The 13,737-nt window shown below is 42.3% G+C and overlaps 1 protein-coding gene across 1 annotated transcript; it reads right to left on the bottom strand.

The window, feature by feature from the left end:
* Positions 1-2,524: 2,524 nt before the first annotated feature.
* On the bottom strand, positions 2,525-5,869 carry dcun1d1 (DCN1, defective in cullin neddylation 1, domain containing 1 (S. cerevisiae)). The gene is made up of 7 exons (XM_039003346.1): positions 5,773-5,869; positions 4,609-4,822; positions 4,300-4,468; positions 3,928-4,058; positions 3,742-3,824; positions 3,475-3,571; positions 2,525-3,167 (listed from the first exon to the last, which is right to left on the bottom strand). Exons 1-7 carry the CDS (start codon positions 5,773-5,775, stop codon positions 3,091-3,093), a joined length of 774 nt encoding a protein of 257 aa, XP_038859274.1. The 5' UTR covers positions 5,776-5,869; the 3' UTR covers positions 2,525-3,090.
* Between the last annotated feature and the right edge of the window lie 7,868 nt (positions 5,870-13,737).

Raw genomic sequence — 13,737 nt, 5'->3', positions numbered from 1 at the left:
CATTTTAGCTAGCTGGCTAGCTAGCCACCAGAGGACAACATCACAACGAGATGTAACAATTCTGTTTTATGTCGATATATGCTCTAAATGGGATTTGATAGGAGTGACGCCAAATCCAAGCTAGCTTCCCTTAACACTTTTTTTAGGTGAGCCAGGACCATTCACGGCTGAGCTCGCTCAGTTTAGCTCAAGGCTGATTGGCACATTTGATACTTTTTTTTTTATCAAGGGAGGCCAGATGCTCACTGGCTTCCCTTTCCTTCAATGCTACGGGCGGCAACAATGTCGTACTCGTTTGGACCAGACAGCATCAGATAGATGGCCTACACGTAGATAGTGGGGCGCTGTTTCCCTCGCTCGGATGCTTTCTCCTGTGAGATACATTCAGCCTCTTACGAACACAGACGAAATATACACTGCTCAAAAAAATAAAGGGAACACTTAAACAACACAATGTAACTCCAAGTCAATCACACTTCTGTGAAATCAAACTGTCCACTTAGGAAGCAACACTGATTGACAATAAATTTCACATGCTGTTGTGCAAATGGAATAGACAAAAGGTGGAAATTATAGGCAATTAGCAAGACACCCCCAATAAAGGAGTGATTCTGCAGGTGGTGACCACAGACCACTTCTCAGTTCCTATGCTTCCTGGCTGATGTTTTGGTCACTTTTGAATGCTGGCGGTGCTCTCACTCTAGTGGTAGCATGAGACGGAGTCTACAACCCACACAAGTGGCTCAGGTAGTGCAGCTCATCCAGGATGGCACATCAAAATGACCTCCAGCAGGCCGGAAATGTGCATGTGTCTGCTCAAACGGTCAGAAACAGACTCCATGAGGGTGGTATGAGGGCCCGACGTCCACAGGTGGGGGTTGGGCTTACAGCCCAACACCGTGCAGGACGTTTGGCATTTGCCAGAGAACACCAAGATTGGCAAATTCGCCACTGGCGCCCTGTGCTCTTCACAGATGAAAGCAGGTTCACACTGAGCACATGTGACAGACGTGACAGAGTCTGGAGACGCTGTGGAGAACGTTCTGCTGCCTGCAACATCCTCCAGCATGACCGGTTTGGCGGTGGGTCAGTCATGGTGTGGGGTGGCATTTCTTTGTGGGGCCGCACAGCCCTCCATGTGCTCGCCAGAGGTAGTCTGACTGCCATTAGGTACCGAGATGAGATCCTCAGAGCCCTTGTGAGACCATATGCTGACACATGCACATTTGTGGCCTGCTGGAGGTCATTTTGCAGGGCTCTGGCAGTGCTCCTCCTTGCACAAAGGCGGAGGTAGCGGTCCTGCTGCTGGGTTGTTGCCCTCCTACGGCCTTCTCCACGTCTCCTGATGTACTGGCCTGTCTCCTGGTAGCGCCTCCATGCTCTGGACACTACGCTGACAGACACAGCAAACCTTCTTGCCACAGCTCGCATTGATGTGCCATCCTGGATGAGCTGCACTACCTGAGCCACTTGTGTGGGTTGTAGACGCCGTCTCATGCTACCACTAGAGTGAGAGCACCGCCAGCATTCAAAAGTGACCAAAACATCAGCCAGGAAGCATAGGAACTGAGAAGTGGTCTGTGGTCACCACCTGCAGAATCACTCCTTTATTGGGGGTGTCTTGCTAATTGCCTATAATTTCCACCTTTTGTCTATTCCATTTGCACAACAGCATGTGAAATTTATTGTCAATCAGTGTTGCTTCCTAACTGGACAGTTTGATTTCACAGAAGTGTGATTGACTTGGAGTTACATTGTGTTGTTTAAGTGTTCCCTTTATTTTTTTGAGCAGTGTACTTTTGGGGGGGGGGAAGCCTGGCTTCCCTTGGCATCCATGAATGCACGCCACTGCTCGTTGATGAGAGGTCGAAGGAGAATGGCAAGAATCATGCAAGCTAACAGGTGGACCACAAACAGGTAAATAATTGCACAGTACAAGTGGTGTGCAGAACGGTATCTCAGAACGCACTTGTCGGTCATTGTCATGGATGGGCTATTGCCGCAGACTACCACATCTGGTTCTACTCCTATCAGCTAAGAACAAAAGCGGCTCCAGTGGGCACGCGATCACCAACACTTGAGTGGAAAAACATCACCTAATCCGACTAATCCCTGACCCTGTTGCGTCATGCTGATGGCAGAACCAGGATTTGGCGTAAAGAGCAGAGTCCATGGCCGCATCCTACCTGGTGTCAACGGAATATAATCACTCATTTGTAGAACGCAAATTGACAGCAAGAAGCCCAAACAGATGTAATATTTGACTAAAACAATTTCAAACCTTTTTTACATTTCTTTGTATACGACCACATCTCGCTCTACGAGTGGGAATATTTTGGAACATAAAAATATATATAACCCCGCCCCCCCCCCCCCCCCAAATTGGAAGAATGGTACATCCTTTCAGCATATGCCAGACAAGTTCATATGAAATGAATATGAAACTTTCGGGTATAAACTTTTGCATAGAAAAATGACAGACAAGTGTGCATCATCAACACACAAAGAGCCTTGGACACATTAAAGAGATACCAAATTGAAACATTTTATTACCTTATACATGTGTATTGAAAAGCATTATGCTTAAAACCCCCAAAAATATTACAATCAATGTTTTTGTACTGGTCAGTCACACAAATGTCTCATAAAACAAAATTCATAGCAGGAATGCACACAAAGTATTAAAATTCTATTTCATATTTAAAGAATGACATTTCCTCACGGACCCTTGTATTTAGAATACGATACAATTGTATTTGTCTTTTCGGGGTGTTGGTTTGCTTCACGCGAACCTTGACCGCGTCAACTAAACACTGGGACAGGAACTGTAAGGTCCAGGATGGCGACTCCTCTCCAGGAGGCTAGAGTCGACACAAAAAAGCCCCATACTAAAGATAAAAGCCCAAACCACCACAAGACGACCGACGAGGAGACATGCCTTTTATATAGTCTTTGTGTAAAACATCTCAGTCCTGAGGGTTGGAAAAGGCAACATAGATCTCAGCTCAGTGCAGTCCCCTGTGCTCCGTTTCACCGCCTTGGTTGTGTTTTTTGTATAAACAAACGTATGGACGTTCCGAGTTTGGGAACCTAGACTGCTGTGCTTTTGGTACCGATGTGCGGCCGCGCAAACTCCACAAAATCATCAATGAGGACTGGCCACGCTCCTTGGAGGGAAGAGACATAAATGACAGAAAAACAATGAAATGTCTCTATTAGACCCATGAGGTAGAACATTGACTAGGCAATATTCTCACTAATGTTTCATGCTTAAAATGAAACTTGCTTTATCTTAACAATGGAAGCACAAAAGATGCTGGGTTAAGAAAGAAAACATAACCTTTAATATCTAGTGGTTATTGGAAGAGGCAACAAGTGGGCTGGCTCCATATTGTTCTATTCACAACTGATTCCATTGTCATGCACCTGACCTGAGGCAATGGATAGCTATAGTTTAGTAAAAAAAACACAAACCTTCCTCGTCATAATTGGACATGTCATCAGTTATCATTGTGCTGAAGTCTAACAAGAGGTTCCAGGTGTCCTTAGGGATTGATCGTTTATGGTGCTCCTGCAGGGGAAGTAGAGGAAAACATCTAAATGAGCATCAAGAGAAACAACTAACCTCCATTTATCGCCCTACATGTTTATTGAAGCCTTCAACTGAAGCAAACCCAACATTCAATTTCCCCTCTGGGGACCAATAAAGTGTATTCAATTAAGTGAAAATAAATAACTTACCACTAAAAATGTATTCCACAGGTCCAGGAATTTGAATCTTCCAGCCAGTACTAAATTCCAATACGCAATTGCCATTTCTAAGTCTAGAAAATGCACAACAATGAGCACATGTCTGAGAGAAATCCAAGTCCAAGGAGCAGAGTAGACTATGAAAATAGATCAGGAAAGTCAAAATTGATTGCTTACCCAAACCTTTCTGGCCAGGATTCTTTGCAAAGTTAAATGTAAATTGGTAAAAGTCCTTAAATTTCCCTTGGTCCTTTAACTCTTGCTCCATTTTTGGTAGTTGGGATTTTAGTTTCTCTATACTGTCACACCTGAGGAGAATAAAATAAGCTTTAGCACCAATTACAAGTTTAAGTGTTAGCCTACCTGATGTGGAGAAAGAGCTTAGCCTACATTCTGTTACACAACTAAATGGCTGATAGAGGAAATTGTCATCCATCATCACCATAGTTACATGATGAAACCAGGTAACACAAAAACATGTCACTTAGAGTCAGTCAAATTGGACACAGAAATAAAGTGAAACCTATCTCTTGCAAAGCCAGTCCTCACCCTTGTTCTGCCATCCCGTCCATGAACTCCTGTCTGGAGAACTCGCACTGTGTTGCTGCCCGGAACTTCCAGGCAATGAGGAGCACACTAATACTGGCCGGGTCCAGGCCCAAGTCGTCACAGAACTGCTGGATGCCATCTATACCGATCTTGTTGTCATCTTGTGGGTCTAAGTAAAGGATAAAGGGGGTGGGTTCAATTAATACTTTCGTCACTGTGACCAACAGCAGTTTTTATTTTTACAGTCAGTAATACTGCTGTTGTTTTTACTGTCTTAAAACCTTGACAACCTTGAGTTATGACACTTACCTCTGTATCTGTTGTAGAGCTGTTCTAACTTTTTCTTGTCTAATGCTCCTTTTAGATTCGAATGGTAGAGGTCTGGATTTTGAAAAAAGTTGTCTGTGGCGACATCTAGTTTCCAGTCATTCTGTGACAGACAGGTCAATGCAGTCTTCTCATTCGATTGTGTGAAGATCATGAACTGTCGAACTTTATCCTTCTGTGAGGACTTCAGCTTGTTCTGTGTAAAGAGACATTTTCAGGACAAAGAATATGGAGTACGCAGGTTAAAAAGGCACAACCTGTAGCTTTCATTCTGACAATGCTTTGTCAAAACTAAAAACCATTCATTTTAACTCCTGTGCATTTTCCAAATGACACCCTGAAGTATAGCTCTACTCAGGCTCAGAATTGTGAGAACTTTCAAAACTGTATAGCCTTAGGTAGCAATGCCATTCCTGGCAGCAGTCTGCAAACCTAACAGTACATGCATCCATTGCACACTTCTTCTGATGGTATCTTGTCAATAAGCACAACCTTGAATGCATGTTGTAATAGCTTGCTTATAGCCATGGGGGTCCTTTTGAAATGTTATTTAGTTGTGTAATGACTTTCCTCTAGGTATCTACTCAACATAACGTAAAACTGCTTAGTCGACTATGCATGCGAGGTTTGGGTGCAGAAAATTGTTACCATGACATACAGAGCACAACAATTAAGTTATTGTACCATTCACACATTCTAATCCAGTATGCACTACTTAGCCAAGGCGTTTATAGGCAAAACAAACAGGCCTACTCAAAGTTATGATACGCGACGGCGCATACATGTTCATTTCAACGACAAGCTAGCGGAGATTGGCCGGGTTCTTTAGCAAAGTTAGATTGCTAAATTGACTGTCTAGTATCTGTTGTTGGCTATAGCGGTCTGACAACCTAGCTATGCTGCATTATTGACACGCTAGCTAGCCTGGTTGTTCAATGACAATGAACCGAAATCCAGCCGAGTTGCTAAAAAACTAGCTAGCTAACAGTAACAGCTAGCTAATGTTAGCAGTGTTTAGGATGAAAAACAAAGGTAACAGATAACCGTTTACGCAAGTTTGTTTAAATTCAGTGTTAATGTGATAAACTAAGGAGGGGATAACTACAAATAGACACCAAAACTAAATAAACAGAACATATTCCTCACCATGTTTGTAATTGCCCGACTCCCGTTTTCCCACCGCTGTGAAGCAGGCAAGAATAACTAGCTAAAGTCTTCCGGGTCACGGATTTTTGCAATCTTTCAGAATAATGGTGTGTTCGTAAATTCACTTTGGAATGCCTGAGTGAGATCTGGGCGTTCATATATTCAGAGGTTTCGCTCTCGGAGCGTACACTGGACCCTCTGGCCGAGGAGTAGGGGTGATCCGAGCGTTCTGACCTCACAACGGCAGTCAAGCACCCAAGCTAAAGTTGGCTAGCTAGCTAGAAACTTACAGACACAAATGAGAGAACTCACTCTGACCATTTTACTCGATTTAGCATACTTAACGCGCATGTAACTGTGCTGCTGGCAACAGTTTAATTACGTTTTTTTTCCGCGACGTTTTGTTACACCGGTCATATTGAGCGTTCGTAACTCCATCAGTTTTTCTGCGCTCTGGCACACTCAGACGAGAGCGCTCTGAAATCGGAGTAGATACCCAGAGGGAATTTACGAACGCACCCTAAGAAATATATATATTTTTTTAGAAAGAGTCCCGTCCTGTTAACTTTGTAAATTAATTATTATGGAAAATGGGGACCTTTGTCGATATATTTTACAATAGTTATCATACAAATCATGATTTTTTAAAATTCTATAAAATGTTTTTTTTTTCAAGACTAAATTATCAACACATGTTTTGTGTGTGCAATCTTATAATTTATTGGACTGTACGCAATTTTCTGTACGTTGTGTCGCAGTGAAATGGTGGACCATTCTACTCGGGAGTGTTTCTACACTCCAAATCATTGTGCACAGTGGAAACCCGTCATTCAAGTCAGCTTTTGCAGTAACGATTTTTTCGCGGCACAAATCATTCTTCATTGACAGCATGGCCAATGTTGAATGTTTATCATTTAAACTAGGAAAAGAGAACCTTAATCTTAGACCTGGGACAACACAGCCACTCCAGTGAATAGCAGGCTAATGATTGGAGAGCCCCACCTGTTTTGAGCTCCACATTTTTAGCAATGGGGGGGCTTGCCTGTTTTGCATGCTATTTTGGAATTAATACGTGTCACATATCAGTTTGCAACAATGTAAAAAATATATATCACTGAGTTAATAAAGCCGCATACAAACATGGTCTCTTTTTTGTTTTATTGAGTAAGGCAGCTCCAAAATGCAGGTGTTTCAGCCTAGCTCAGTGCTTTCTGTGGTGGTGGGGCAAGCCAGCAGAAAATACGAAGCGTTGCGCTGTGATTGGCTCAGTGTTTTGTCACTCATGGGAACACTACGTCACCGCCAAGTCTAAGGGTAGAGCTCGAAAATTCAAGCCCCTTGGGTGCTGCCATAGAGTTACATTAGAAGCCCTCAAGGCCAGGTACTACAGACAGATCTACCTATCAATTTAGCATTTTGTTGGTATTTTGGGCCATTAACATTCGTATTTTCAAAAGGTAAAATGAACAATTTCCAAAACTTTAGGAAAATTGATATATCTTTAGTTTGTCATACTACCGTCATATACATTTTAATGACTTTTAACCACTTTAAAATGGAAATGCAGTACCTTCAGAAAGTATTTACACCCCATTGATCTTTTCCACATATTATTGTGTTACAGCCTGAATTTTAAAATGTATTAAATTTAGATTTTTTGTCACTGGCCTACACACAATACCCCATAATATCAAAGTGGAATTATATTTACAAATGAATAAAAAATGAAAAGCTGTAATGTCTTGAGTCAATAAGTATTCAAACCCCTTGTTATGGCAAGCCTAAATCAGTTCAGGAATAACAATTTGCTTAACAATTCACACTCTGTGTGCAATAATAGTGTTTATCATGATTTTTGAATGACTACCTCATCTCTGTACCCCACACATACGATTATCTGAAAGGTCCCTGAGTCGAGCAGTACATTTCAAACACAGATTCAACCACAAAGACCAGGGAGTTTTTCCAATGCCTTGCAAAGAAGGGCACCTATTGGTAGATGGGTAAAAAAAGCAGACATTGAATATCCCTTTGAGCATGGTGAAGTTATTAAAAACACTTTGGATGATGTATCAATACACCTAGTCATTACAAAGGTACAAGCGTCCTTCCTAACTCAGTTGTCGGAGAGGAAGGAAACCGCTCAGGGATTTCACCATGAGGTCAATGGTGACTTTATAACAGTTACAGAGTTTAATGGCTGTGATAGGAGAAAACTGAGGCTGGATCAACAAAATCATTGTTACTCCACAATACTAACCTAATTGACAGAGTGAGAAGGAAGTCTGTACAGAATAAAAATATTTCAAAACATACATTATGTTTGCACCAAGGCAATAAAGTAATACTGGGGAAAAAATGTGGCAGAGCAATTCGTTTTTTGTCCTGAATACAAAGTGTTATATTTCAGGCATATCCAATACAACACATTACTGAGTATCACTCTGTCACGACTTCCACCGAAGGTGGCTCCTCTCCCTGTTCGGGAGGTGCTCAGCGGTCGTCGTCGCCGGCCTACTAGCTACCACCGATCCATTTTTCTTTTTCGTTTGTGTCTGTCTGTTTCTTATACCTGTGTTCTATTGAGTTCATTTCTGTGGGTTTATTAACCTCGTTGCCTGCTGTTATTTTGTGCGGGATTATTTCTGTGTTTGTTTGGTGCGTGTGCTAGATTGCGCCACAGGCTATTCTAACGGTCGTCTGTGTCATTGTGATTTATTTAGGAGTAGATTGTTTTTTTTCCTCCTGTTGTCACTTCGAATTCCTGTTTTGTTGGGCGCCTTCGTTGGGTTTGTTTCCTGACCAGTTTTGTTTTGGACTTTTGGACTACTATTTGGACCTCAGTGCTCTCCTGTTCCTGACTCTTGCACCTACCTCGTCCTAGTGAGGCACCTTACACACTCTCCATATTTTCAAGCATAGTGGTGGCTGCATCATGTTATGGGTGTGCTTGTAATCACTAAGGACTGGGGAGTGTTTTAGAATATAAAGGAAACAGTATGAAGCTAAGAACAGGAAAAATCTTAGAGGAAAACCTGGTGCAGTCTGCTTTCCAACAGACACTGGGAGATGAATTTGCCTTTCAGCAGGACAATAACCTATAACACAAGGCCAAATCTACACTGGAGTTGCTTACCAAGAAGACAGTGAATGTTCCTGAGTGGCCGAGTTACAGTTAAATCTACAGTCGTGGCCAAAAGTTTTGAGAATGACACAAATATTAATTTTCACAAAGTCTGCTGCCTCAGTTTGTATGATGGCAATTTGCATATACTCCAGAATGTTATGACGAGTGATCAGATGAATTTGCCATGCAAATGAACTGAATCCCAAAAAAACATTTCCACTGCATTTCAGCCCTGCCACAAAAGGACCAGCTGACATCATGTCAGTGATTCTCTCATTAACACAGGTGTGAGTGTTGATGAGGACAAGCCTGGAGATCACTCTGTCATGCTGATTGAGTTCGAATAACAGACTGGAAGCTTCAAAAGGAGGGTGGTGCTTGGAATCATTGTTCTTCCTCTGTCATCCATGGTTACCTGCAAGGAAACATGTGCCGTCATCATTGCTTTGCACAAAAAGGGCGTCACAGGCAAGGATATTGCTGCCAGTAAGATTGCACCTAAATCAACCATTTATCGGATCATCAAGAACTTCAAGGAGAGCGGTTAAATTGTTGTGAAGAGCCTCCCGGGTGGCCCAGTGGTCTAGAGCACTGCATCGCAGCGCTAGCTGTGCCACCAGAGTCTCTGGGTTCGCGCCCAGGCTCTGTCGCAGCCGGCCGCGACCGGGAGGTCCGTGGGGCGACGCACAATTGGCTTAGCGTCGTCCGGGTTAGGGAGGGTTTGGCCGGTAGGGATATCCTTGTCTCATCGCGCTCCAGCGACTCCTGTGGCGGGCCGGGCGCAGTGCGCGCTAACCGAGGGGGGCGGGTGCACGGTGTTTCCTCCGACACATTGGTGCGGCTGGCTTCCGGGTTGGAGGCGCGCTGTGTTAAGAAGCAGTGCGGCTTGGTTGGGTTGTGCTTCGGAGGACGCATGGCTTTCGACCTTCGTCTCTCCCGAGCCCGTACGGGAGTTGTAGCGATGAGACAAGATAGTAATTACTAGCGATTGGATACCACGAAAATTGGGGAGAAAAGGGGATAAAAAATAATAATAATAAAAAATAAAAATAAAATGTTGTGAAGAAGGCTTTAGGGCGCCCAAGAAAGTCCAGCAAGCGCCAGGACCGTCTCCTTAAGGTGATTCAGCTGCGGGATCGGGGCACCACCAGTACAGAGCTTTCTCAGGAATGGCAGCAGGCAGGTGTGAGTGCATCTGCACGCACAGTGAGGCGAAGACTTTTGGAGGATGGCCTGGTGTCAAGAAGGGCAGCAAAGAAGCCACTTCTCTCCAGGAAAAACATCAGGGACAGACTGATATTCTGCAAAAGGTACAGGGATTGGACTGCTGAGGACTGGGGTAAAGTCATTTTCTCTGATGCTACCATCAGTCCTGTGTCATGCCAACAGTAAAGCATCCTGAGACCATTCATGTGTGGGGTTGCTTCTCAGCCAAGGGAGTGGGCTCACTCACAATTTTGCCTAAGAACACAGCCATGAATAAAGAATGGTACCAACACATCCTCCGAGAGCAACTTCTCCCAAGCATCCAGGAACCGTTTGGTGACAAACAATGCCTTTTCCAGCATGATGGTGCACCTTGCCATAAGGCAAAAGTGATAACTAAGTGGCTCGGGGAACAAAACATCGATATTTTGGGTCCATGGCCAGGAAACTCCCCAGACCTTAATCCCACTGAGAACTTGTGGTCAATCCTCAAGAGGCGGGTGGACAAACAAAAAGCCACAAATTCTGACAAACTCCAAGCATTAATTTCGCAAGAATGGACTGCCATCGGTCAGGATGTGGCCCAGAAGTTAATTGACTGCATGCCAGGGTGGATTGCAGAGGTCTTGAAAAAGAAGTGTCAACACTGCAAATATTGACTCTTTTCATCAACTTCATGTAATTGTCAATAAAAGCCTTTGACACTTATGAAATGCTTGTAATTATACTTCAGTATTCCATAGTAACATTTGACAAAAATATCTAAAGACTTTGTGGAAATTAATATTTGTGTCATTCTCAAAACTTTTGGCCACGACCGTACTTGAACTTTTGGCCACGACCGTTGTCTAGCAATGATCAACAACCCATTTGACAGAGCTTGAAGAATTCTGAAAATAATAAATGGGCAAATGTTGCACAATCCAGGGTGTGGAAAGCTCTTAGAGACTTTACCCAGAAAGACTCACAGCTATAATCGCTGCCAAAGGTGCTTCTACAAACTTTTGACTCATGGGTGTGAAAACATATGTAAATGAGATATTTCTGTATTTCATTTTACAATACATTTCTAACATTTCAAAAATTGTGTATGTTTAGAATCAATTTAATCCATTTTGAATTCAGTCTGTAACACAACAAAATGTGGAATAAGTCAAGGGGGATGAATACTAGGCACTGCACATCAATCACTTCAAAGCTCACTACATTAAATTAAACATAATTTAAAAGGCCATTTCATAGAGTGTTACAAACTGCACTAGGCCTATATTTAATAAATGACTTTGAAGAGATGGTGATTGGGTCTAAATAGGCGTTTGTTGTTTGGTAGTCTAAATTTAGTGTCTTTGTCTTTAACTGCCATTTCCCCGAAAGTCAGACTCTTCCCACACGCCAAATCCTTTTTCTCAGCTCCAGAAGCACCTGCATTCACCAAATTTTGTGTGGTTATCCTTAGCGGGAATTGTTGATATGTTGTCCATTTTTTATTCTAGATAACATTTTCTTTGGAAAAATCTTTTGTGTTTTACAGATAGAAAGATGAAAAAAGTATTTATCCACAATCTGCTCCGGACAAGTCTGGTCCTGGAGTGTCTTAACAGAATTAAACCAAAAATGTATTTGTGCAATATGTAAATAGGCACATATTTAATGACATATTGCCTCATTTGCATATTTTTATACAATATTTCAGAAATATTTTAGTACAATAAAGTGTTATATTTGTGTCTACATTCAACGGGTAAAATATTAAGGAGGGTGAGGGATTATGAGGGTGTGTTGCCTGGCCTTAAATCAAATCAATCAAAATGTATTTGTCACATGCTCCGAATACAATACCGTCCTCTGTTCTCTCTCCTCCGTCCTTTCTCCTCCATGACCCAGAAACCGATAAGTGGTCGAGGAGTGTGTCAATTCGTTAGTAGGCAAACAGACGTGTCTTCCCCTCCTCGATAACCACCTTTCATGTTTATCCACTACCGCCTAGAGTTTTGAAATCTGCCACACCCCCTTTGAATAAGCCTTTGTTTTGTCATAAGAAAAAAAACATATAAAATGTTTCTACTAACCTACACACAACAGAAATATAAACTAAACATGTTAAATGTTTGTCCCATGTTTCATCAGCTGAGATCCCATAAATGTTCCATATGCACAAAAAACATATTTATCTTACATTTTATATCTCTGTTAGTGAGCATTTCTCCTTTGCCAAGATAATCCATCCACCTGACAGGTGTATCAAGAAGCTGATTAAACAGCATGGTCATTACACAGGTGCACTTTGTGCTGGCGACAATAAAAGGCCACTCTAAAATGGGCTCAGCGGTCTAAGGCACTGCATCTCAGTCCTTGGTTTGAATCCAGGCTGTATCACATCTGGCTGTGATTGGGAGTCCCATAGGGCGCCGCACAATTGGCCCAGCGTCGCCCGGGTTTGGCCGGGGTAGGCCGTGATTGTAAATAAGAATTTGTTCTTAACTGACTTGCCTAGTTAAATGAGCCGCCTTCAGAGGTGTTTTAGAGGATTTGGCAGTATGTCCAGCCGGCCTCACAACCGCAGACCACGTGTATGGCGTTGTGTGGGCAAACGGCTTGCTGATGTCAACATTGTGAACAGACTGCCCCATGGTGGCAGTGGGGTTATGGTATGGTCAGGCATAATCTACGGAATAAAACATAATTTGAATGCACAGAGATACCATGACGAGATCCTGAGGCCCATTGTCTTGCCATTCATCCGCCGCCATCACCTTATGTTTCAGCATGATAATGCACAGCCCCATGTCGCAAGGATCTGTACACAATTCCTGGAAGCTGAAAATGTCCCAGTTCTTCCATGGCCTGCATACTCACCAGACATATCACCCATCGAGCATCCATAGATTAGGTCCTAATTTATTTATTTAAATTAACTGATTTCCTTATATAAACTATAACTCAGTAGAATCTTTGAAATTGTTGCATTTTGCGTTCATATTTTTGTTCAGTGTATATTCTAAGAACATGGCAAACATGTTCTGTGTATGTTTGATGGAACGTTGATGGAATATTCTCCTAACCCTCAGAAAATGGTACACATGAATGTTCTTAAAACACCCATAAAACCCATCTAGAACATTTGTTGTATATTCGGAGAACATTGCAACCATGTTCTGCAAGACATTAAGGGAATGTTCTCCTAACATTAACACCAAAACATATATATATTTTTAAAGTTCTCAGGATTTTGCTAACATAGATAGAATGTTCCCCTAACTAATGGAAAAAATTGACACTCAAACAGGTGAACATTACAAAAACGTTCTATCTCCCTAGAATTGTGAGCTGGGTTTGCACCTGCAGGTTTTACACAAGTGAAATACTGTATTTAGCTATCAAAGGCAAGACTTTGTAGTTGGGGTTTTAGTTGTGAGATTGATAATGACATACATTTCTGGGAGGCAATTCATTGAATTGAATGCTTTACTTTACACAACAACAAAAACATGTATAATTTTTTTTCATGGGCCTGGGCTGGGAAGGTTATAAATCTAGTTAGAAAATAATCCAAAACATTCCAAATGTATGAGTGGTAAAACAGGGCGTTACTATACATGAGAAATGAGGAACAGAGGAGACTGTGTGAGGTT

This window comes from Salvelinus namaycush, chromosome 11 (assembly GCF_016432855.1).
Source record: "Salvelinus namaycush isolate Seneca chromosome 11, SaNama_1.0, whole genome shotgun sequence".
NCBI lineage: Eukaryota > Metazoa > Chordata > Actinopteri > Salmoniformes > Salmonidae > Salvelinus > Salvelinus namaycush.
The sequence above is the reverse complement of the archived record's forward strand: the minus strand, read 5'-3'. Positions and strand labels throughout refer to the sequence as shown.